We start from the raw sequence: 26,454 nt of genomic DNA, 5'->3' as shown, positions 1-26,454 counted from the left end.
GGTTTGATGTGGTGGGTGGGATTGTGTGGTGATGTGGTGGGAGGCGGAGCTACTGTGCAGGGGGCGGGATTAGTGAGTAATCACGATGCTATATATATATATATATTATTTATATATATATATTTATTAGTTATATATCCAATATATAAAGCTGAATGTGTATGTGTGTGTGTGTATGTATGTATGTCCAGGATTGGCATCTGCACCGTTGCAGCTACAGCCACAAAATTTTGCACAGTCACATGTCTGGACCCCGAGAGCGTCATAGGCTATGTTGTGAGGTGAAATTTTAACTCCGCGCTTTCCAATTCACCAAACAATTTTGCCCCTATCTACATAGTGGGGAAAAGTGAAAGGAAAAGTGTTGGAGGCAAATTGACAGCTGCCAGATGTGAACAAGGGGGACTTAAAGAATGAGAGCGATGGCGCCAAAGAGTATATACCGTACAGTTGCTAAGGTGGGGCCCCGACATGGGATACTCACCACACACGGGGATATGAACACACACACAAAATGCGCCACACCACGCATACACCAACCTCGCCACATAAAAGACGAAACGCAAAAGTCGCCGCTCAAAACTCGCCACGCGCAAAACTCGCCACATGCAAAAACTAGGCTCACACAAAACTCGCCACGAGTGCAAAACTCACCTCATGGAAAACTCGCCACGCGCAAAACTTGCACACGCGAAAAAATTGCCACATGCACAAAAGTTGCAACACATGCAAAAGTTGCCTCACACAAAACTTGCACATACTCAAAAGGCACCACACGTAAAACTCGCCACGCGCAAAACTTGCTGCACACAACTTGCCACACTAACCTGTCACAATGCAACTCGACACACAAAAAGTTGCTACACGCATGTTGGCACACAAAACTCATCTCACAAAAGTCGCTACATGCATGTCGCCACACGCAACTCAACACGCACAACTTGACAAACGAAACTCGCCCTAAAACACACACAAGTCAGGTATTATCCTTCAAAAATAAAAATCTGATTAATAAGCAGACAAACTACAAGAGCAACAAATGTACCATATAGGAAATACGGCAGCTGTCAGTCACATGACCTGTCTATTATGTGTATGTGTGAGCTAATATATACTGCTGGGGAAAGGGCTTCCTGTTGGCTGGGGATTTATCAGGCTGCCAATTTAGCTTACAAATACTGAGGTAAAAATACTGAGCAAATAACGTGTGTATACTATATACAGGGGAGATGACATACAGGAGGAGATCACACACAGATATATACTATATACAGGGGAGATGACACACAGGTATATACAGGAGGAGATGACACACAGGTATATACTATATAGAGGAGGAGATGACATACAGGTACATACTATATACAGGAGGAGATGACATACAGGTATTTGCTATATATAGATGACATACAGGTATATACTATATAGAGGAGGAGATGACCTACAGGTATATACTATATACAGGAGGAGATGACACACAGGTATATACTATATAGAGGAGGAGATGACATACAGGTACATACTATATACAGGAGGAGATGACATACAGGTATTTGCTATATATAGAAGATGACATACAGGTATATACTATATAGAGGAGAAGATGACCTACAGGTACATACTATATACAGGAGGAGATGACATACAGGTATATACTATATACAGGAGGAGATGACATACAGGTATATGCTATATATAGAAGATGACATACAGGTATATACTATATACAGGAGGAGATGACACATATATACTATATACAGGGGAGATGACACACAGGTATATACAGGAGGAGATGACATACAGGTAAATACTATATATAGAAGGAGATGACATACAGGTATATACTATATATAGGAGGAGATGACATACAGGTATATACTATATACAGGGGAGATGACACACAGCAGATATATACTATATACTGGGGAGATGACATACAGGTATATACAGGAGATGACATACAGGTGTATACTATATATAAGGGAGATGACAAACGTATATACTGAGGTGAAAATGAGAGGTGTGAGTGCAAAATGAGAGGAGTGAAGGAAAATAGTGGAGTGATCGGAAAATGACAGATGTGAGGTCGAAATGACAAGTGTTAGGGGGAATGAGAGGAGTGAGGGAGAAAATGAGAGGTGTGATTGGGAAAATGAGAGGCGTGATGGGAAAATAAGAGAAGTGAGGTGCTATAACTAACCACAGATATTTACTATGCCCAGGCAACGCCGGGCTCTTCAGCTAATATATATATATATATATATATATATATATATATATATATATATATATATATATATATATATATATATATATATATATATATATATATATATATATATATATATATGTTGTGTGTGACTTCAGGCTAAAGGAGATCCCCCAACGTTAAACATAATGGTATTTTACTTACTGATCAGAAGGGGTCTGATTGTCAGGACCTTGCAAAAGAACAGTGTCAGCAGCATTTTTTCCCCCTCCACAGCAGCACTGCCACCTATCTGCAGTGTAGGGAAGTGCAACATAGCCCTATGTATGTGAACGGAGCAGCTCCCTGTACAGCAGTGCCACTTTGATAGTAAAAATGATGAAGTAGAATTGACCTCAGAACTGAGCATATTTACACCATTGTATAATAATTAGGAATATCCCTTAAAAAAAATAATAATAATATCTGCAGATTATTTTACCCTTTTTTCCCCCTACGGTTGGATTTTTTTTTACTTCAATTTTTGCAAGGTTCTTTCCACCAATCTCTCCCATCGGGAAACAATGTACAGTCTGAGTTATGTCAGCGCTGCAGTTTTTTTTACTTGGAACCAGAGGGGATTCCAGGTCACCAATAGGCTGCAACCTTAAAAGGAAGATAGACTTTTCAATGACTGTCCAATAATATGGAAAATCTGATGGTTCATAACCTGTCCGATCCCTTTTAGGCTGCTTTCATTTATATCTTCAGTTATAAAGCTGAAGTCTTAAACAGGTAAAGTTTTACTTTTATTCTACTTCCACATATGTAGCAAATATTTTATATATACCTGCCTGAAATTGGCTGGGCATGAAGTGCGGCAAGCTGGAAAGCCCCCAAGGCAAATGTTAGGATTTGTTTCAGCTTTGTGGTATTGTGCTTTAGGGTAGTGTGGTGCCACCTGCAGGTCATGTTTCCTTACTGCAGGTTTATGAAAATTAATGTTTAAAGTGTATTTTGTGATCACATCGTGGATGTGTGGTTTGTTTGGCTATTTTCTTGCTGAAGGGGCAAGTTTACCTTTCAAATGGGGTATCGTGTGTGTGGGTGCAGTATGAACGGAGATACAAAGTAATTGCCGAAAAAGACTGTTTTGAATGAATATAGAAGGATATCTCGGTATGTGACCACAGTATTCAAAGTCGTAGTGTGAACTGATGGAAAATGTGCATTTAAACCAAATTCATTTTAGCTTTTGTTTTACCCACTTATCTTTAATTAAAATTATACAGTTTTAATCTTTCATTTTTTGCACAGCCACAACGTTGGCAACATCAACTGTGAATCCGATCGATTTGCAAAAATATTCTAGAAAATCACAGAATTCACAAATCTATTCAACAATAAACCGAATATCCATCTGTTTATATAAAAACTAGATGGCAGCCCGATTCTAAAGAATCGGGAGTCTAGAATCCATATATACTTTATTTATTCAAATGTAAGAATAATACAATTAATAAATAATAGTAAGAAAGAACAAAAATAATAGGCAGTATATGGAGAAAACACCAAACAAAAGTTCAAAATTGGTGTGAAAATGTCACTGAACCACTTCACAACTAAATATATATAGTTTTGGTAAATGGTATTATCATTTTTTTGACGAAATTCGGCAGGAGCTTGAAGAGCAACGTCACTGGGCCGCCTCCACGCAGTAGAAACTTGCTGTGAGGTAAAAATTCAAAAATCACACCAAAATGGTGGGCGGAGTGTGTCACAGTACGGCACGTTTCTGATTGGTTGCCGCCTGCTGTGAGCGACCAATCAGACACTGGACACTGTTGACGTCACTTAGCTCCGGACATTAGCTCCGCACATTAGCTCCGGACATTAGCTCCGGACATTAGCTCCGGACATTAGCTCCGGACATTAGCTCCGGACAAAGCCACGGAAGTTGGCACAAATTGCAGGAAGTAGTATTCTAGGCAATTATATATTAGATGTATCAGCCACGCCCACTCCACTTAGCCCCAACCAATCACTAAGAATCTTTCTTTTCACCAGAGCTGTTTAAAATAAGCTGAGCTGTGATTGGTTGCTATGAGCAACAGTTTTCCGTGTAGACAGTTGTGGTAACCGAGGCCTATTATTCTTATCGTTTCTATGGTGTTATCGTCCTTCTGTAAAGCTGGAAATAACACAATTTATTACCGTGCCGACACCGACCACCTCTGCTACAGACTGCAGGGGCCCAGAATCAGGAACTTCTCTTTGTCCGGCATGAAGCATCTCATTAACTTCAAGAACAGATTAAAAAAAACACAAGATGGATTTCTCCAACCCAGGAATCATTTTAATAGGTGCAACACAGCGCCAACCTGACAATGTTGTCTGACGGGATGATGTGGGATATTAGGGGTAGTTGTCCGGTGGCTCTGACCGGATGATGTGGGATATTAGGGGTAGTAGTCTGGTGGCTCTGACGGGATGATGTGGGATATTAGGTGTAGTAGTCTGGTGGCTCTGACGGGATGATGTGGGATATTAGGGGTAGTAGTCTGGTGGCTCTGACGGGATGATGTGGGATATTAGGTGTAGTAGTCTGGTGGCTCTGACGGGATGATGTGGGATATTAGGGGTAGTAGTCTGGTGGCTCTGACGGGATGATGTGGGATATTAGGTGTAGTAGTCTGGTGGCTCTGACGGGATGATGTGGGATATTAGGGGTAGTAGTCTGGTGGCTCTGACGGGATGATGTGGGATATTAGGGGTAGTTGTCCGGTGGCTCTGACCGGATGATGTGGGATATTAGGGGTAGTTGTCCGGTGGCTCTGACGGGATGATGTGGGATATTAGGGGTAGTAGTCTGGTGGCTCTGACGGGATGATGTTGGATATTAGGGGTAGTAGTCCGGTGGCTCTGGCTAATGGGATGATGTAGGATATTAGGGGTAGTAGTCTGGTGACTGGCTGATGGGAGGTTGTGGGATATTAAGGGTAGTAGTTTGGTGGCTCTGGTTGATGGGATGATGTGGGATATTAGGGGTAGTAGTCCGGTGGCTCTGACGGGATGATGTGGGATATTAGGGGTAGTAGTTTGGTGGCTCTGGTTGATGGGATGATGTGGGATATTAGGGGTAGTAGTCCAGTGGCTCTGGCTGACGGGATATTAGGGGTAGTAATCCGGTGGCTCTGACGAGATGATGTGGGATATTAGGGGTAGTAGTTTGGTGGCTCTGGTTGATGGGATGATATAGGATATTAGGGGTAGTAGTCCGTTGGCTCTGGCTGATGGGAGGTTGTGGGATATTAGGGGTAGTAGTCCGTTGGCTCTGGCTGATGGGATGATGTGGGATATTAGGGGTAGTAGTCCAGTGGCTCTGGCTGACGGGATATTAGGGGTAGTAGTCTGGTGGCTCTGACGGGATGTTGTGGGATATTAGGGATAGTAATCCGGTGGCTCTGGCTAATGGGATGTTGTGGGATATTAGGGGTAGTAGTCCGGTGGCTCTGGCTGACGGGATGATGTGGGATATGAGGGGTAGTAATCCAGTGGCTCTGGCTGACGGGATATTAGGGGTAGTAGTCTGGTGGCTCTGACGGGATGTTGTGGGATATTAGGGATAGTAATCCGGTGGCTCTGGCTAATGGGATGTTGTGGGATATTAGGGGTAGTAGTCCGTTGGCTCTGGCTGATGGGAGGTTGTGGGATATTAGGGGTAGTAGTCCGTTGGCTCTGGCTGATGGGATGATGTGGGATATTAGGGGTAGTAGTCCAGTGGCTCTGGCTGACGGGATATTAGGGGTAGTAGTCTGGTGGCTCTGACGGGATGTTGTGGGATATTAGGGGTAGTAGTCCGGTGGCTCTGGCTAATGGGATGTTGTGGGATATTAGGGATAGTAATCCGGTGGCTCTGGCTAATGGGATGATGTAGGATATTAGGGGTAGTAGTCTGGTGGCTAAGGCTGATGGGATGATTGGGATATTAGGGGTAGTAGTCCAGTTGCTCTGACGGGATGTTGTGGGATATTAGGGGTAGTAATCCGGTGGCTCTGGCTAATGGGATGATGTAGGATATTAGGGGTAGTAGTCCGGTGACTGGCTGATGGGAGGTTGTGGGATATTAAGGGTAGTAATCCGGTGGCTCTGACGGGATGATGTTGGATATTAGGGGTAGTAGTCGGGTGGCTCTGGCTGACGGGATGATGTGTGGAATATTAGGGATAGTCAGCTCTGGTTGATGGGATGATCTGGGATATTAGGGGTAGTAATCTGGTGGCTCTGGCTGACGGGGTGATATGGGATATTAGGGGTAGTAGTCCAGTGGCTCTGGATGATGTTGGATATTAGGGGTAGTAGTCCAATGACTCTGGATGATGTTGGATATTAGGGGTAGTAGTCCGGTGGCTTTGGATGATGTGGGAAATCTGTTCATCTTTGCATCGGAAGGAAAAACCAAAGTTGTTCACCAAAAGGCTCTTGAATGAGTTGAAAATGAAATCCGATCAGTACTTGGGTAATCATTTAGTTAATTTGTGTTGCAAATCTGTAGTGTTGAATATATGATGTGAAATGTTTTTATGAGCATTCTCATCATTGTAATTTGTTATAACGAACCACAGTGTGTTACTATCTCCGGCAATGCCGGGCTCTTCAGCTAGTATAATATATTGATGAATTACAATATCATTAAAAAGAAAAGACCGAGCACAACAGATCCACAAATGAGGACGGTCTCCAATCCCATGAATTCAGAGAAATGTTAGAATCATTTCCTTTATATGATGATTGGACCGGAATCCTATTTCTCGGTTTCTTTGTACCTGAACTGCATCCTCCGACACCTAAAGGACAAAACGCCTGACGAGAGTGGAGCGACTCTGGAGCCTGACCCAACAGCGTGAATATAACCCCACGTCAATACCACGTTTTACTCCAGGAGCTAAAGGCCCATTTTATGGTGTCTGGAAGGAGCATAATAAGATCTATGAAATAATCAGAATTGGTTCGAGATGTGGCACAGTTCTGCCTGATCCTGCGGCATCGAGCACATGGCCGGGGGTCGATCATACGGAGACTCTACATCTCATAGCTTGTGTACCGTATATAGAGATGTCACAGGCTGATTGAGATGTGAGCATCTTTATGATCCAGCTTGCGGTGTTACTGGAGCGTATTGAACCTCAGGCTCAGTATTGGGGTACATTGTGCTGGGTAACAAGCTGATGACACCTGACGTTGCTCCTCTGGTTAATTCCATCATTCTTTCTTTTTTACTAGATTATATTGTAGTAAAGATTAAAGAGGAAGAAGAGGAACCTTATGGGATGGATTATCGGCCGGCCATAGGCAGAGGCAGTCGCCCCCTCACTAATACAGGTGGGTGCCGCATCTTATTTTACTTATATAGCGACATTATTTCCACAGCTTTACAGACATGGTCATCACTGTCCCCATTGGGGCTCACAGTGACAGTGTAGATTCCCTATCGGGATGTCTGTGGAGTGTGGGCGGAAACTGGAGACCCCAGAGGAAACCCACAAAAGTATGGAGAGAACAGAAACTCCATGCAGATGTTGTCCTTGATGGGCGTTCTACCCAGGACCCCAGCGCCGCAAGGCCACAGTGCTAACCACTGAGCAACTCCTTCCCTATATACGGCACAGGGCTAACCACTGAGCACCCCTTCCCTATATATAGCACAGTGCTAACCACTGAGCAACTCCTTCCCTATATACGGCACAGGGCTAACCACTGAGCCACCCCTTCCCTATACACGGCACAGGGCTAACCACTGAGCCACCCCTTCCCTATATACGGCACAGGGCTAACCACTGAGCAACTCCTTCCCTATATACGGCACAGGGCTAACCACTGAGCAACTCCTTCCCTATATACGGCACAGGGCTAACCACTGAGCAACTCCTTCCCTATATACGGCACAGGGCTAACCACTGAGCAACTCCTTCCCTATATACGGCACAGGGCTAACCACTGAGCAACTCCTTCCCTATATACGGCACAGGGCTAACCACTGAGCAACTCCTTCCCTATATACGGCACAGGGCTAACCACTGAGCAACTCCTTCCCTATATACGGCACAGGGCTAACCACTGAGCAACTCCTTCCCTATATACGGCACAGGGCTAACCACTGAGCAACTCCTTCCCTATATACGGCACAGGGCTAACCACTGAGCCACCCCTTCCCTATACACGGCACAGGGCTAACCACTGAGCCACCCCTTCCCTATATACGGCACAGGGCTAACCACTGAGCCACCCCTTCCCTATATATGGCACAGGGCTATTATCTGTACCCTCAGGGATATAGAGAGAGGCCAGACTCAGTACTAACATCATTTAGGCCTCCATCACATACCCTGGTGATTCCTGTACAGGAAAAACCATTACTGGTGAGATCCGTGGTCCGTGTCCATGTGACATCCGCGAGTCTGTTTGCTGTCCGTGTGACACGTACCAGCGCCTGGATAAAGCAGTACAGTTTGCGCTGATCCCAGGCTGCGGTGGCTGAAGGCAGCTCTCATCATTGTCGCCAGTGATGGGAGTTGTACTCAACAGCAGCTGTGTACCTCCTGTGTAAAATAAAGGAATATAAAAAAAAAAATGTGGTGGGCTTCTGTGGAATTTTTAGAACCAGTAGGGGAAAGCCCACGGCTGGGAGATGATGTTAATAATCTGGTAGAAGGAACAATACTCAGTAAGGTTCCCACTCACAGCTGGTTGCTTAGCCTTTCTTGATGAATTTACGGGGTACCCCAGAAAAGACGTAGGACCCCACTATAAATTCAAGCCAGCAAAGGCTAAACAGACAGCTGTGGGTTGATATTAATAGCCTGGGAAGGGGTCAGAGATATCCATAAGATGTGCCAAATCTGGCACTTAGCCTTGCTCTTCCCACTTACCCTGTTGCGGTGACGAATGGGGTAATAGGGTTGGGGTTGATGTAACTTTGCATTAGCAGCTGACATCAAGCCCAGGGGTTAATAATAGAGAGGCATCTTTAAAACCCCCCATTACTAACCCCATAATAAGTTTGGAAATAAACACTGCAAGAATAAAATCCTTTATTTGAAATAAAACTCAACACCCTGTTTAACCCCTTCACCCCCGGAGCTTTTTCCGCTTTTTCATTTTCGTTTTTTGCTCCCCTCCTTCCCAGAGCCATAACTTTTTTATTTTTCCGTCAATATGGCCATGTGAGGGCTTATTTTTTGCGGGACGAGATGTACTTTTGAACGATACCATTGATTTTACCATGCCATGTAACAGAAAACGGGAAAAAAATTCCAAGTGTGATGAAATTGCAAAAAAAGTGCAATCTCACACTTGTTTTTTGTTTGGCTTTTTTGCTAGGTTCACTAAATGCTAAAACTGACCTGCCATTATGATTCTCCAGGTCATTACGAGTTCATAGACACCAAACATGTCTAGGTTATTTTTTATCTAAGTGGTGAAAAAAAATTCCAAATTTTGCTATAAAAAAAAAAAGAAATAAATTGCGCGATTTTCCGATACCCGTAGCGTCTCCAATTTTCGTGATCTGGGGTCAGGTGAGGGCTTATTTTTTGCATCCTGAGCTGGCATTTTTAATGATACCATTTTGGTGTAGATACGTTCTTTTGATCGCCCGTTATTGCATTTTAATGCAATGTCGCGGCGACCAAAAAAACGTAATTTTTGCGTTTTGATTTTTTTTCTCGCTACGTCATTTAGCGGTCAGGTTAATCCTTTGTTTTTATTGATAGATCGGGCGATTCTGAACGCGGCGATACCAAATATGTGTATGTTTGATTTTTTTTTTAATTGTTTTATTTTGATTGGGGCGAAAGGGGGGTGATTTGAACTTTTATATATTTTTTATTTTTTTTATATTTTTAATCACTTTTTTTTTTAAATTTTAGCATGCTTCAATAGCCTCCATGGGAGGCTAGAAGCATGCATAACTCGATCGGCTCTGGTACATAGAGGTGAAGTACAGATCACCTCTATGTAGCAGAAATGCAGGGTTGCTTTGAACGCCGACCACAGGGTGGCGCTCAAAGCAATCGGCCATCAACAACCATAGAGGTCTCAAGGAGACCTCTGGTTGTTATGGCGATGCACTGCTGACCCCCGATCATGTGACGGGGGTCAGCAGTGGGCACCATAGAGAAGAAAACAGGTACATGCACATAATTGTAGGATCACCACACAACGCAAAAAATAATTACCAAAAGTATACCAATTTTATTTGACACCACAAAAAAAACCGGGGGTCAGCAGTGGGAGCGCTAGTTAAATGCCGCTGTCAGCGCTTGACGGCGGCATTTAACTAGTTAATGGGCGCGGGCGGATCGCGATTCCGCTCGCGCTCATTGCGCGCACATGTCAGCTGTACAAAACAGCTGACATGTCGCGGCTTTGAGGTGGGCTCACCGCCGGAGCCCACCTCAAAGCAGGGGATCTGCCAGCTGACGTACTATTCCGTCAGCTGGCAGAAAGGGGTTAACACATTTAATTAAAAATAAAAAACAAAGTTATACTCACGCCTATAATCCATTGAAGCCCATGTCCTCTGTAAAAAAAACAAACAAACAAACAAATAATAAATAACCATATCTCTCACCTGTCCGACGTGAAGATAATCCTCCGATGCCCATGTCCCCAGTGAAAAAGCAAAAATAATAACCAAATGCCTTGCCTGACTGACGTGAAGATAATGTATCCATGTGAGAACTTTCTCACGCTAGCGGTGACGTCAGTGAGGTGAATGTGCCATCACGCACATCTCGGTGTCTCTGCTGGATGGCAGACTGAACGCTCGCACCATGCCACTGTTCAGCCTGTAGATGTTATAGTGCTAGACTCGTCAAGGGACAATTGGATTATCTTCACATAGGACATGCAGGGAAATGGTTGTTTATTACTTTGGTGTTTTTATTTTTACAGGGGACATGGGCTTCAGTGGATTAGGCGTAAGGTTTTTAATCGTATGAACGTATATTTTAACATCATATAAGAATAAATAACAAACCGTAAACAGTGTTTGAAAAGAACAAAGGAACGGAAATCCGAGTTGGATATCGCGGTTTTCTATGTATGCAATAACATTGTCATTTCCAGTGTAGAAATCATACTTGTCACCAGTGTAAGATCTGAGGGGACACTCCTCGATAATGATCTGAATTCTTTGACGGTCGGCTCCACAGTCACAGGCAGGAGTCAGATTGTTCCCACTTGTGTATAAGATCTGCACAGACATGGGCGACTGGTGGTGACGAGTAAATTTAAGTACCTTGGAATATGGGTATCTATGCCGGTCACTGATTATATACATAGAAATCTGACTCCAATCTTAGGTGTCCTTAGGGCAAAAGCGGATGCTTGGCTTAAACTGCATTTGTCTGTGGTAGGTAGGGTGAATCTTATCAAAATGATTCTGATGCCGAAAATATTGTATATTCTCCACAATGCGCCGGTTTGGATACCACGCGGGAAATTTAGACAGATCAACTCTCTGTATGGGGGAGACAGCATCCGCGTATCAGACTGGAGACACTTCAGCGACCCAAGGATGATGGGGGCCTGGCATTGCCTAACCCTGAATTGTATTTTCTTGCAGCCCAGAGTCAACATTTAAAGGGCTGGGCTCATGAAGGGTCATCTGGAGCGGTACAGCGGTTGATGGAAGTGGTGACAAAAAGAAGGCCAGTAGTACAATGTTTGGAGGATGGATCCTTGGAGAGTCTGGGGAAGTTACATCCGACTGTGCTGTTGATACGCAAGCTGTGGAGTAGATTGAGGCATATACGTGGGATCACGGACTTGACTAGATACTCGCCGCTATGGCATAACAACAACCTGAAGGAATTTGAGGCACTGGGGGTACTGATAGAGTGGCTGGTATTCAGTATGTGTATCAAATAATTGAGCGAGGTGAATTGAAATAATTTTCCCAATTGCAGGCGGAATTTGGTCTTGGGACTGCAGGGGAGTATCAGTATTTGCGGATGAGGCATGCCTTTGGAGCTCAGAGTAGGGACGGAGGTATTAGGATTCAAAGGGATATAGTACTGGAGTATGTGTGTAATGATGGGACTACTGGAGGGGTCATATCCACTCTGTATAAAGATTTGTTGCACACTTTCCTATTGGGGTTTCCAATAATGGCAAGAGCTAAGTGGGAGAGGGATCTGGGTCCAATGGAGAATGAGACTTGGGAGTCGGTGTTGGAATGGGTCCCAAGACTGTCGCTGAGTGAACCGTATAGACTGTCACAGCTCTATGTGATACACAGGGTTTATAAGTCTCCGATGGTGTTACACAAGGCAGGATTGCGTAATGACTCTGAATGTCCGAGGTGTAAAACTGCAGATGCTGATATACTCCATATGATGTGGACATGTCCGAGGTTGGCTGCCTTCTGGGTGGTAGTTTTGAGTCGTATGGAAGGTGCGTATGGTTGCACGGTGCCAAGGGACCCAGTTGTCTGTTTGTTGGGATGCGTGGATGAGATTGGGGTGGATAAACACCTAAAGATAGCTATAGCCAGATTGTTATACATGGCTAGGAAGGTAATAGCTCGAAACTGGATTAGGGAAGAGCCGCCGTCAAGAGGAGAGTTCCTCCAGTATGTGAAACGGCCTGACACTGGAAAAGGGATTTATAAGAAGAGAGGGAAAACTGAAATGTTCAATAAAATGTGGTCTTCATGGATTGCTATGGGATAGTAATGTAAAGTGTGGCTTATATGATCGGTTGAGGGATTGGATATTCTATTGTTTTAATGATGGAAGTAACTAGCAAGGTGAGCTGCTTTGTTGGGTGGGGGCGGGGGGTCTTGGGTTTGAAGGGGGTTGTTTGAAGGGGTGGGGGGGGGAAACTTTGTATTGAAAATGTGAATGTAACATGTTAATTGCCTCGTTATTCTTAATAAAAATCTATTTGAACAAAAAAAAGATCTGCACCGACACCAAAGTTTGTTCTGATACGATTCAGAGTGACCCAGGTTTTCCTTATCAGATTGAAGCCTGGTGGTGGATATTGAAAGTGAGGAAACGTTTGAGGCTCACCGTCTACTGCACTGAACCAAAGTTCACGCCATTTCTCTTCTAAATTGAAATCCTGTTCATACAGGGTAATTGCGGTTCGGAGGGGTGGATGTCTTGATTTCAGTCGCTGTATTAGAACATCTTGGATATTTGGAGATTTTCCTTATTCACTACTTTGGTGTATTCTTTAAGTAGGAGCTTTTGTCTTCTCAGATTTGCAGGTGCGATGTGGCTCAAGACAGGTAACCAGTGGACGGGCGTAGGTCTGATAGCACCAGATATTATGCACATAGAGTTGTTCGGCTGATTGTCGATTGCATTCACGTGACAACTATTCAGCCATACTGGAGCACAATATTCTGCAGCAGAGTACACCAAGGCAAGGGTAGATGTTCTCAAGACAGGTGTTGAAGAACCCCAGGAGGATCCGCAGAGTTTCTAAATAATATTATTGCGTGTTTTCAGTTTCTGTGCTGTCTTTTCCAAGTGAGATTTGATGGTTAGGCTTCTATCAAGGATTACGCCTAAATACTTGGGATTGTAGTTGTGTTTTGACAAGTTGACTTCCAAAATGTACTTTGAGTTCAGTCTTGCACTTGCGTTGTGGAAATGAAAGCAACATACTTCCGTTTTTGATGGATTGGGCTTTAGCCTCCATTGTCGAAAATACTTTCCCATTACACTGAGATCTTCTGTTAGAACCTCCTCTGCTTCCTCCATTGTTTTGCTCTCTGTAGCAAGTGCCCAGTCATCGGCGTATCCAAATTTCTGTGATATTGAGTCAGGAATGTCAGCTAGGTACAAGGCAAACAGGAGAGGTGCCAGCACTGATCCTGGGGCCAAACCATTGTTTAAGGTTTTCTTACAACTGGTTGAATCACCCATGATAAGTTGAAAGGTTCGATTTGCAATCATATTATTCAAGAGGTACATCATTTTCTTACATTGAATCACCTTCGGAAACTTGTATAGAAGTCCTTCCCTCCACACAGTGTTATATGCGGCAGAAAGATCGATGAACGCCGCTGAGACCTTCTTGTTCTTTTGAAATTCAGCTTCGATTAAAGTCATCAAGGCTAAAACTTGTTCACCGCAGTTTCGATCACGTCTAAAGCCGGCTTGCTCTACAGGTATTGAGTCGAAAATCTTTAAATTGATCTTGTTATAGATTAAGCGTTCTAAAAGCGAATATAGGCAACTCAATAAAGCATGGATTATCTTCAGGCTTCCCAGGTTTTAACAAATCAATGATCTTTGCCTATTTTAATTAACTGGGGACTTGAGCATTCTCCATGATATCTGAGAAGAACTTTGCCAGCCATTTTTTCGCAAAAGGCCCACAATTTTTGAGAAATTCGGGATGAATCCCATCAAATCCAGGAGCTTTGTTACTTTTTGTATCAACAAGGGCAATTTCAATGTCACAAGTTGTGAAAGGACGGGAATATTCTTCAGTTGATGCCACAGATGATTTTAGAAGCTTAAATTTATTTATAACTTCTGTGGTATGAGCTCGGTCTTTAGGGGTTCTTGAGGTGTTAACAATGTGTGCTGCGATTTGATTTGGAGTTAAGCATTCGTTTTCTGTTTTACTTTACGGTTTCCTTCTAGTTTTCTTAAGACACCACGCTTTTCTACTGGACCTTTAAAGTCTTAAGGCGTAAGGTAAGTGTAATGGTTGTTTGTTATTTTTAAATGAATGTGTAAAGTACGGTGTTGAGTTTTATTTCAAATAAAGGATTTTATTCTTGTTGCGGAGGGTCTTAAAGACGCCTCTTCATTACTAACCCATGGGCTTGTTGTCAGCTGCCAATACAAAGCTGACATCAACCCCAACCCTTTTACCCCTCTTGTCAGCGCACGCATGGCAAGTAGGAAGAGCGAGGCTAAGTGCCAGATTTGGTCATCTTATGGGTGTACCGTTTCTGGGGCGGCTGAGAGCTGATGTTGATAGCCTGGGAGAGGGAAAAATATCTCTGGCTCCTTCCCAGGCTATTAATATCAACCCACAGCCTTTGCTGGTTTGAATTTATAGAGGGACCCTATGTCATTTTTTTTCTGGGGTCCCCCATAAATTCACAAGCAAAGGCTAAGCACACAGCTGTGAGCTGTTATTAATAGCATGGGAACCTTATAGGATATTGTCCAAGATTATCAACATCAACCCCCATCCGTTAACTTTCCCTCTTCTGGTTATGAAGCCAACGCCGTTTACTTTAATTCTTTATTTTACACAGGATGTACACAGCGGGTGCCGAATTCAACTTCCATCATAGTCACCGGGTGGCGCTGATCACAGGGAAACCAAGAGACAATGATGAATTGTCTTCAGCAGTAATTTCTTGGGAACAGCGTGAACTGTATCGCTTCTTCCCAGGCCCTGGTACGTGTCACACTGATGACACGCGCGTCACACTGATGACACACGCATCACCCATTTTGTCTGTGTTGCTGATAAAAAAAATTGACATGTCTGCGGGTTTTTCACATGGTCTGTGTAAAAACCTGACCTGTGCGCAATACCATTGAACACAATGGGTGTGCGTGTGTTCGTATTTGCGGTCACGTACGTGTGAAGGGGTCTTAGAGTGAGGGATAAAGCAGGAAGGGACTAGGCTACAGTGCGATCTGTGCCTATACCATTTATTGCAGGAAGCCGTACTATCTGTGCCTATACCATTTATTGCAGGAAGCAGTACTATCTGTGCCTATACCATTTATTGCAGGAAGCAGTACTATCTGTGCCTATACCATTTATTGCAGCTAGAAGTACTATCTGTGCCTATACCATTTATTACAGAAAGCAGTACTATCTGTGCCTATACCATTTATTGCAGGAAGCCGTACTATCTGTGCCTTTAATATTTATTACAGAAAGCAGTACTATCTGTGCCTATACTAACTTATTGCAGAAAGCAGTACTATCTGTGCCTATACTTTTTATTACAGAAAGCAGTACTATCTGTGCCTTTTAATATTTATTACAGGAAGCAGTACTATCTGTGCCTATACTATCGCAGGAAGCAGTACTGTCTGTGCCTTTACTATTTATTGCAGGAAGCCGTACTATCTGTGCCTACGCAATATACAGGAAGAGGCAGGGATGCAGTACTATCTGTACCAATGTCATTTATTTTATTTGCAGTTTAGAAATTTGATATGGTGACATTTATGTAGCAAGGTTTCTCCTCCCTCTTTGTATGACGAGCCAGGAAGAGAGAAATACAGCAGGGTCCACCGGATGTCTTCCAAAATGGTCATCGACATCGATCTGCTGATTCAGATGGTGCACGATCGTCCTGAGCTCTATGACCCCAAAGTGCCTTCCTACGCGGACCGCTACAAGAAGAAGAAAGCGTGGGATGAGATCTGCGCTGTCGTTGTTCCAGATTGGGATCTATGCAGCGAAAGAGAGAAAAATCTCAAAGGTGAGACTGGGCTTTATGGTGGCTATGTAAATACTAGATGGTGGCCTGATTCTAACGCATCGGGTATTCTAGAATATGCATGTCCACGTAGTATATTGCCCAGTCACGTAGTATATTGCCCCGCCACGTAGTATGTTGCCCAGCCACGTAGTATATTGCCCTGCCACGTAGTATATTGCCCCGCCACGTAGTATATTGCCCCGCCACGTAGTATATTGCCCAGCCACGTAGTATATTGCCCAGCCACGTAGTATATTGCCCAGCCACGTAGTATATTGCCCCGCCACGTAGTATATTGCCCCGCCACGTAGTATATTGCCCCGCCACGTAGTATATTGCCCCGCCACGTAGTATATTGCCCCGCCACGTAGTATATTGCCCCGCCACGTAGTATATTGCCCCGCCACGTAGTATATTGCCCCGCCACGTAGTATATTGCCCCGCCACGTTGTATATTGCCCAGCCACGTAGTATATTGCCCCGCCACGTAGTATATTGCCCCGCCACGTAGTATATTGCCCCGCCACGTAGTATATTGCCCCGCCACGTAGTATATTGCCCCGCCACGTAGTATATTGCCCCGCCACGTAGTATATTGCCCCGCCACGTAGTATATTGCCCCGCCACGTAGTATATTGCCCCGCCACGTAGTATGTTGCCCAGCCACGTAGTATATTGCCCAGCCACGTAGTATATTGCCCAGCCACGTAGTATATTGCCCAGTTGCCCAGTCACGTAGTATATTGCCCAGTTGCCCAGCCACGTAGTATATTGCCCAGCCACGTAGTATATTGCCCAGCCACGTAGTATATTGCCCAGCCACGTAGTATGTTGCCCAGCGACGTAGTATATTGCCCAGCCACGTAGTATATTGCCCAGCCACGTATGTAACAAGTTGAAAAAGACTTAAAATAAAAAATAAACATATACTCACCTTTCCGAGGGTCGCTTGTAGTCCACGGCAGCTTCCGGTCCCAGGGTTGGTATGAGTGCAGGACCTGTGATGACTATAAAGGCACAGATGATTGGCCTCGGGGAGACCAAAACATCCAACACCGCGGAGACACCATCACGTGTTTCTCAACGCAGTGATTCCAGAACACTGCCCCCATCCCTTATGGGAAATATGCAGATGCAGGTAAAGAAGCTGCGGAGACACCATCACGTGTTTCTCGACGTCTTTCCCGGGGAAAGGCCTGGCTATTCACTGCTTGCGTCGAGAAACACGTGATGGTGTCTCCGCAGCTTCTTTACCTGGACCTGTGATGACGTCGCGGTCACATGAACGTGACGTCATGGAAGGTCCTTTTCACATAGCATCCTTGGCACCGGAACCTGCCGCTTGCACTGCCGAGGACACCGTGCACGTCGGAGGGTGAGAATAACGTTTTGTTTTTTTTTATTATTATTTGTAACATTAGATATTTTTACTATTGATGCTGCATACGCAGATAGCTGCGTTAATGGAGTGCGTTACACCGCGGTCCATTAACGCTGGCATTAACCCTGTGTGAGGGCTGACTGGAGGGGATAATGGTGCGGGCACTGACTGCGGGGAGGAAGGAGCGGCCATTTTGCCGGCGGACTGTGCCCGTCGCTATGGTCATGGGCGTTTTGCCACGACCAATCAGCGACTTGGATTTCCATGACAGACAGAGGCCGCGACCAATGAATATCCGTGACAGAAGGACAGACGGAAAGATGGAAATGATTATTGTACTTGTTTTATTATGTATACCCCTCCTCACATGTAAAGCGCCATGGAATAAATGGCGCTATAATAATAAATAATAATAATAATAAAATGACCCTTAGGCAATTATATATACAGATTGGAAACAAAATGATAAACAAAAAAGCTTGAGAATAAGAATCCGGATAATGAGAATATCCATACTCCGTGCCAGTCAGCGTGTGCCCACAGACCTTAGTGTCCCCATACTCAGTGCCAGTCAGCGTGCACCACAGACCTTAGTGTCCCCATACTCAGTGCCAGTCAGCGTGCGCCCACAGACCTTAGTGTCCCCATACTCAGTGCCAGTCAGCGTGCGCCCACAGACCTTAGTGTCCCCATACTCAGTGCCAGTCAGCGTGCGCCCACAGACCTTAGTGTCCCCATACTCAGTGCCAGTCAGCGTGCGCCACAGACCTTAGTGTCCCCATACTCAGTGCCAGTCAGCGTGCGCCCACAGACCTTAGTGTCCCCATACTCAGTGCCAGTCAGCGTGCGCCCACAGACCTTAGTGTCCCCATACTCAGTGCCAGTCAGCGTGCGCCCACAGACCTTAGTGTCCCCATACTCGGTGCCAGTCAGCGTGCACCCACAGACCTTAGTGTCCCCATACTCGGTGCCAGTCAGCGTGCGCCCACAGACTTTAGTGTCCCCATACTCAGTGCCAGTCAGCGTGCGCCCACAGACCTTAGTGTCCCCATACTCAGTGCCAGTCAGCGTGCGCCCACAGACCTTAGTGTCCCCATACTCAGTGCCAGTCAGCGTGCGCCCACAGACCTTAGTGTCCCCATACTCAGTGCCAGTCAGCGTGCGCCCACAGACCTTAGTGTCCCCATACTCAGTGCCAGTCAGCGTGCGCCCACAGACCTTAGTGTCCCCATACTCGGTGCCAGTCAGCGTGCACCACAGACCTTAGTGTCCCCATACTCAGTGCCAGTCAGCGTGCGCCCACAGACCTTAGTGTCCCCATACACAGTGCCAGTCAGCGTGCGCCCACAGACCTTAGTGTCCCCATACACAGTGCCAGTCAGCGTGCGCCCACAGACCTTAGTGTCCCCATACTCGGTGCCAGTCAGCGTGCGCCCACAGACCTTAGTGTCCCCATACTCAGTGCCAGTCAGCGTGCGCCACAGACCTTAGTGTCCCCATACTCAGTGCCAGTCAGCGTGCGCCCACAGACCTTAGTGTCCCCATACTCAGTGCCAGTCAGCGTGCGCCCACAGACCTTAGTGTCCCCATACTCAGTGCCAGTCAGCGTGCGCCCACAGACCTTAGTGTCCCCATACACAGTGCCAGTCAGCGTGCGCCCACAGACCTTAGTGTCCCCATACTCGGTGCCAGTCAGCGTGCGCCCACAGACCTTAGTGTCCCCATACTCGGTGCCAGTCAGCGTGCAGCACAGACCTTAGTGTCCCCATACTCCGTGCCAGTCAGCGTGCACCCACAGACCTTAGTGTCCCCATACTCGGTGCCAGTCAGCGTGCGCCCACAGACCTTAGTGTCCCCATACTCGGTGCCAGTCAGCGTGCAGCACAGACCTTAGTGTCCCCATACTCCGTGCCAGTCAGCGTGCACCCACAGACCTTAGTGTCCCCATACTCAGTGCCAGTCAGCGTGCACCCAAACAGAGGATGTCCCCAGAAATTTCAGATTTGGGAAAGGTGGTGTAACTCTCCATTGACACATTTGGCTCCTGGCGCCATGGTCTCTTCCCTGATATCTCTCCATTCTGGACCATGAGTGATGATTTGTGTAGGATTAATATCATGTGTCTATTATAACCTCACCTGGTACGAGCTTTTTTATAAAGACTCTGCTGGTTAAGAAGTGCAATGGTAGAATATATTATACTGAAGGTTATGTTTCATTTATTTGTTTACTTTACTTTGATATACGGATTATTTGTTTATTATGTTTGTTATCTTATTTTGTGGAATCTTTCAATAAAAGCTTTTTAAAAAGAGAGTACACCCCCACCCAGTGCCAGCCCATGTATCACTATGCACAGTGCCGGACAGCGTCCGCCCATAACCAGTGCACAGCGCCGTCCTAGGTATCTCCAAACACAGCGCTAGAAATAAAGTACACCCATAAAACATTGCCGGCCGAAGTATCAGCATACACTGTGTGATACAGAGAGAACACTCATACACCGTGCTAGTCCGTGTCCCCATAATCTGCAGATTCCAGCATTGGATGGATGGATGTGATTGGTCGCTCTCTACTTTTCGTTACTTTATATGCTCGATAGACAATTTTAATAGGTTTTATTTGAGGCCCCAGAGACGTTGATGATCAGGCAGATCGGTACCAATATATCCCTCCAGAGTGTAATAACTTGTGTAATTTCTAAGTTTAACCCTATCTCTGTCCTCCGTTATTCAGCTGCTCATCTTTATTACATACCGTCCGCAGCCAAAGAAATCCAGACGCGGTGGAGGTCGCTGAAGGATTGCTTCAGGCGGGAGCTGACCCTGCAGAAGAAGCTGGAGAACTGCGGGCTCCCGACACTTCGGAGGAGGAAATACGTTCACTACGAGGGTCTGCTGTTCCTGGAGCCCACCATGAGGCTGAGAGAGTGAGTGCCGCTGCGTCTCATGGAGACCACCCATCTACTGTAGGGGTCTCAGAAGCCAGGCAATGCCCCCGGGGAAAAAAATCTGCTCTCCTCCTGAAGGGCGACTCTCCGGAGGAACAAGCTGGTAATGTGACCGCCCCACTTAAAGGGATTGTCCTGTTAGGACAGATGCCACGCTGGAGGAGCAGTGAATCAGAAGGAACGCTTTACTTCTGGGACACCAACACTATCACCAGGGAGGAGATGAAGTATGGCGCCTTATAAAGGAGCAGCGAGTAATGCGGCCCCATCACGTGTCTGGTCGCGGCCTTGGGGGCGGCGCGTGACACAGGCAGTCAAAGGAGACCCTGAATTTAGGGAAATGCAGCAGAACTGTGAATTCTGCTCTGGCTGCCTCAAGATCAGAAGCTGTTTAGTGTCACCTCTTTGAGGCTACGTGCAAACGTTGCGGAAAGTCCTGCGGATTTTGGTAAATCCACAGGCAAACCGCACTGCGTTTTACCGCTTTTTTTTTTTTGCGTATTCCACCTGCGGTTTTACACCTGCGGATTCCTATTATGGAGCAGGTGTAAACCGCAGCGGAATCCGCACAAAGAATTGACATGCTGCGGAATAAACAACGCAGCGTTTCCACATGTTTTTTTCTGCAGCATGTGCACTGCGGATTTTGTTTTCCATAGGTTTACATGGTTCTGTAAACTCAGGGAAAACTGCTGTGAATCCTCAGCGTCAAAACTGCAGGGGATCCGCAACAAAATCCGCAGCGTGTGCACACAGCCTAAAGGGATATTCCTAACATTTAAAGGTATCACATATGCCCCACCTGATCGGTAGTGGTCTGATCACTGGGACCCCCGACCGTCCTGAGAACTGCTCTTACATTCCTTGTTAGAATCATGCAGATTTCCATTTATTATTGTTGTTGAGACTTCTGGAGACAGCCGAGCGCAGCCGCACGTTCTGCTGAGTACAGCTGCACGTCCAGACAAGCGCAGCAAGATGTACTGCTGAGTACAGCCCAGCGCAGCTGCACATACAGCCGAGTGCAGCCAGATGTACAGCCGAGTACAGCCCAGCGCAGCCAGATGTACAGCCAAGTACAGCCCAGCGCAGCCGCACATACAGCCGAGCGCAGCCTCACGTTCTGCTGAGTACTGCTGCACGTCCAGACAAGCGCAGCCAGATGTACTGCTGAGTACAGCCCAGCGCAGCCGCACATACAGCCGAGTGCAGCCAGATGTACAGCCGAGTACAGCCCAGCGCAGCCAGATGTACAGCCCAGCGCAGCCGCACATACAGCTGAGTGCAGTCAGATGTACAGCCGAGTACAGCCCAGCGCAGCCGCACATACAGCCGAGTGCAGCCAGATGTACAGCCGAGTACAGCCCAGCGCAGCCACACATACAGCCGAGTGCAGCCAGATATACAGCCGAGTACAGCCCAGCGCAGCCGTGCACAGAGCCGAGTGCAGCCAGATGTACCGCCGAGTACAGCTTCATGTTCTGCTGAGTACAGCCGACTGCAGACATGTACAGCCGAGCACAGTCACAGCCGAGTGCAGGTGGAAGTACCGCCAAGCACAGCAGCACATCCAGCCGAGCGCAGCCCAGTTTACTGCCAAGTACAGCTGAATGCAGCCAGATGTACAGCCGAGCGCAGCCACAAGTACAGCTGAGTGCCGCTGCTGGTTCATTCCAATAAAGCATTTTAGAGCATTACTTAACAATGATAAATGTAAGGTTATACACATGGGAAGAGGGAATCAATATCACCATTACACACTGAACGGGAAACCACTGGGTAAATCTGACAGGGAGAAGGACTTGGGGATCCTAGTTAATGATAAACTTACCTGGAGCAGCCAGTGCCAGGCAGCAGCTGCCAAGGCAAACAGGATCATGGGGTGCATTAAAAGAGGTCTGGATACACATGATGAGAGCATTATACTGCCTCTGTACAAATCCCTAGTTAGACCGCACATGGAGTACTGTGTCCAGTTTTGGGCACCGGTGCTCAGGAAGGATATAATGGAACTAGAGAGAGTACAAAGGAGGGCAACAAAATTAATAAAGGGGATGGGAGAACTACAATACCCAGATAGATTAGCGAAATTAGGATTATTTAGTCTAGAAAAAAGACGACTGAGGGGCGATCTAATAACCATGTATAAGTATATAAGGGGACAATACAAATATCTCTCTGAGCATCTGTTTATACCAAGGAAGGTGACGGGCACAAGGGGGCATTCTTTGCGTCTGGAGGAGAGAAGGTTTTTCCACCAACATAGAAGAGGATTCTTTACTGTTAGGGCAGTGAGAATCTGGAATTGCTTGCCTGAGGAGGATCACCAGTTTGTACCGTTATGACTAGATGCACTGAGGGATACAGTATAATGCGTCCAAGTATGAGAAAGATTTCTAAACTGTAGAGTAAGAGGAGCTTTAATGGACGGCGCATTGTGTATTCTGGTGTGTGACTGCTGTTTCTGTCTTTAGCCCCTTCGCTGGCAGCGCTGCGCCCACATCCAGCAGCAATAACCGGGAACCTGTGGAAATTCTGCAGCCGATAGACGTAGAAGGGTCAGCGAGCTGCACTCCTCCTCCTCCTCCGCCAGCGCTGCCGCCAGCACCTACACCCCCGGCACCAAAAAGAAACCGGAAAAAAGCTGCAAAAGCGTCAGAGAGCGACTGGGAAACGCACCTGCTGGACGTCATGAACACCCTGAGAGAGAAGAGCGAGGAGAGAAGCGACCCGGACGAGACCTTCCTGAGGAGCCTCCTGCCTTTTGTCAAAAAAGTTCCCGAGGAGAGAAAAATCGACATGCAGTTGAGCATGATGCACGTGGTGAAGCGGTTCATGGGGGCGCCGCCGGTCACACATCGGCACGGCAACAACTCCATCCGGATCCCACCACAACCCGCCCGGAGACAACGACACCAGCGGCCAACGTCCCCCCAACACTCGATGCCAGCACGCGACCCATCACACAAACCCCCGGCCCCCCAGAGATCTCGGGAGCCGGAGTTCACCCATGGTCTGCAGCCAAATTCTTCTCCATCGTCATCCCCCTCCTCCATCGACCCGTCGCCCCGGAGTCACAGACACTCTCCGGACTACTTTGACTTGTAGCCGCTGAGCTGTGTATATTTTTATATATATTATTTTTTTTACATTATTTATATCACCAGCGTTTCTTCCAGATTGTTCTGCTCGCCCGTTATAGCTAAACTTCACTTCTACGCCCTCCCCCGCCCGGTGTTCCCGGGACCCCCTGTATGACAGCAGACGGGGGTGAAGTAAAAGCCTCCATAAAGCTTTCCTGTTCAGTCTCGTTACTGGTAATATAGACTGACCCTAATGCCGCGTCGGGGCAATATGTCACCTTTCCTCTAACGTTCAGGTGTCTCTGAGCTACTGGGTGGAGACGAGCCGCGGTGGCGTCTCCTATACACCGCACACAGACATGAAAGGATACCAGGCAGCTTATGTTTAGTCGTGGTAGCAGCATGGAGGACATTTTAGAGCAGTACTGAGCAGTGTAGCTGTGAATCCCACAACTGGATTTAGAAAAAGAACACAAGAAAGGTGCAGAACGTAATAATAATTGTATTTCTATATTCCGCAGCACTTTACATTTTAGAGGAGACTTGTACAGACGATAAAGATATTACAGTGTACCACAAAACTCAGATACCAGGAGCAGTGGGGGGTCCGGCTGCTCACAAGCTACAATCTATGAGGAAATAGGGGGGCGTGAATGGTAAATGGTCACAACTGCTTGTATTGTAGGGTCCGGCCATAATATAATAAATAGGGAGTTCACAGAACACTGCATGAACCGGTCAGCGGCCAGTGTGTGCACAGCACAGACACTGAGGGTAATAAGTGAGGGGAGGGTGAGAACAGATGATACGAGGGTTCTGATTTTTTGTATGGGCAAAACGGGGATAGTTATATGAGTGAGGTGGTGAGTCAGTCTGAAGAAATGCGTTTTTAGGCCACACTTAAATTGGATATTAGGAATTCATCGAATTGTCCTGGGTAGTGCATTCCGGAGAATTGTCGCAGCATGAGAGAAGCCTTGGAGATGGGAGTGGAAGGTTTGGATTATGGAGGATGTTAGTCTTGGGCTGTTAGCAGAATGGAGGGCACGGGTGGGGTGATAGACTGAGATGATGGAGATATACGGTGGTGCTGAACCATGGAGCGGTTTGTGGGTGAGAGTGATGAGTTTATATTGCACTCTGTAGCGGATGGGCAGCCAGTGTAGTGACTGGCACATATAGAACATTACACTACATTACTAAGCGGTGTAGCTGTGAACCCAGAACTGATGTGAAATAAAACACTAGAATGCAGCAGCATGGAGAACATTATACACTAGTACTCAGCAGGGTAGCTGGGAATCTAGTATTGTGGTGAGAGAAAAGACTACAATGCAGCAGCACGTAGGACATTATACCGTAGTACTGGGCAGGGTAGCTGTGCATCCATAACTGGGGTGAGATAAAACATACTAGGATACAGCGGCATGAGGAACGTTATACATCAGGAATGAGCAGTGTAGCTGTGAATCCATTAGTGGAAAGAGAGAAAACACTAGCTAGAAGGCAGAGGCCTGAAAGACATTATAAAGCAATACTGACCAATGTAGCAGTGAATCCAGCTCCGGCATCAGATAAAAGACTGATTAGAAAACCAGCAGCATGGAGGACATTATACAGGAGTCCTGAGCAGGGTAGCTCTGTATCCAGCACTAGTGTGGGATAAAACACTAGAATGCAGCAGCATAGAGGACAATATACATCAGTACTGAGCTTGGTAGCTGTGAAACCAGCACTGAGGTGAGAAAACGTTTACCTGAAGTAGCCGGAGCTCCCCAGTGAGAAGTGTGTGCGTGCGTGCGTGCGTGCGTGCGCCAGTAGTGATCTAATCTGTTTGGACATCTTTACTGCAGTGCACTTGGCTCATATATGGGGTCCTGAATGTCGGACATTTTTTCTCCCCCTATAATGGCCATACATCAGAATTGGACAGGGAGACCAGATTGTGTGAGCACCAGGGACAACATAAGGTGAAAATAAGGCTGGTCGTGCATATGAAGAGCAAATGGATGCTTTTCTGGGGTAGTTTAGATGAATAATTTCACTACAGGCTCAGACCACTGTTCTGCCCTCCATGCTTTACACTGCAGCCACTTTTTCTTCTGCATAAGGACAGACAATTGCTATATACTTACACATTTATAGAAGCAGCTACAGTAAGGTGCGCAGCTACGGAGCGGCCACCAGGGGGAGCTGGATAGAAGCTTGGCGATAACAGCTCAGGAATAATAAATCTCCCCCTAGTGGTGACTGCAGGAAGTTACAACGATCGCTCTATGGAGAAAAGTGTTGGGCCCGGCTACACTGGGACGCGCACAGCTCTGACTCCACCCTCACTTGTGACTTGTCACATGACCATGACGTCAC

General features: G+C 46.3%; 1 protein-coding gene across 1 annotated transcript in view; it reads left to right on the top strand.

Annotated features, from left to right (window-relative positions):
* LOC138661485 (uncharacterized) overlaps positions 1–24,301 on the top strand; it is a 50,073-nt gene extending 25,772 nt beyond the window's left edge. Inside the window, exons 6-9 of the mRNA XM_069746197.1 lie at positions 7,472–7,570; positions 16,458–16,673; positions 20,821–20,983; positions 23,479–24,301. Coding sequence (XP_069602298.1) covers positions 7,472–7,570; positions 16,458–16,673; positions 20,821–20,983; positions 23,479–24,112 — 1,112 coding nt within the window. The 3' untranslated portion in view covers positions 24,113–24,301. The remainder of the gene's footprint in view (positions 1–7,471; positions 7,571–16,457; positions 16,674–20,820; positions 20,984–23,478) is intronic.
* The last annotated feature ends 2,153 nt before the right edge of the window (positions 24,302–26,454 follow it).

Source organism: Ranitomeya imitator, chromosome 2, assembly GCF_032444005.1.
Source record: "Ranitomeya imitator isolate aRanImi1 chromosome 2, aRanImi1.pri, whole genome shotgun sequence".
Lineage (NCBI taxonomy): Eukaryota > Metazoa > Chordata > Amphibia > Anura > Dendrobatidae > Ranitomeya > Ranitomeya imitator.
Note: the sequence above shows the minus strand (reverse complement) of the source record. Positions and strands in the feature narration are given on the sequence as shown.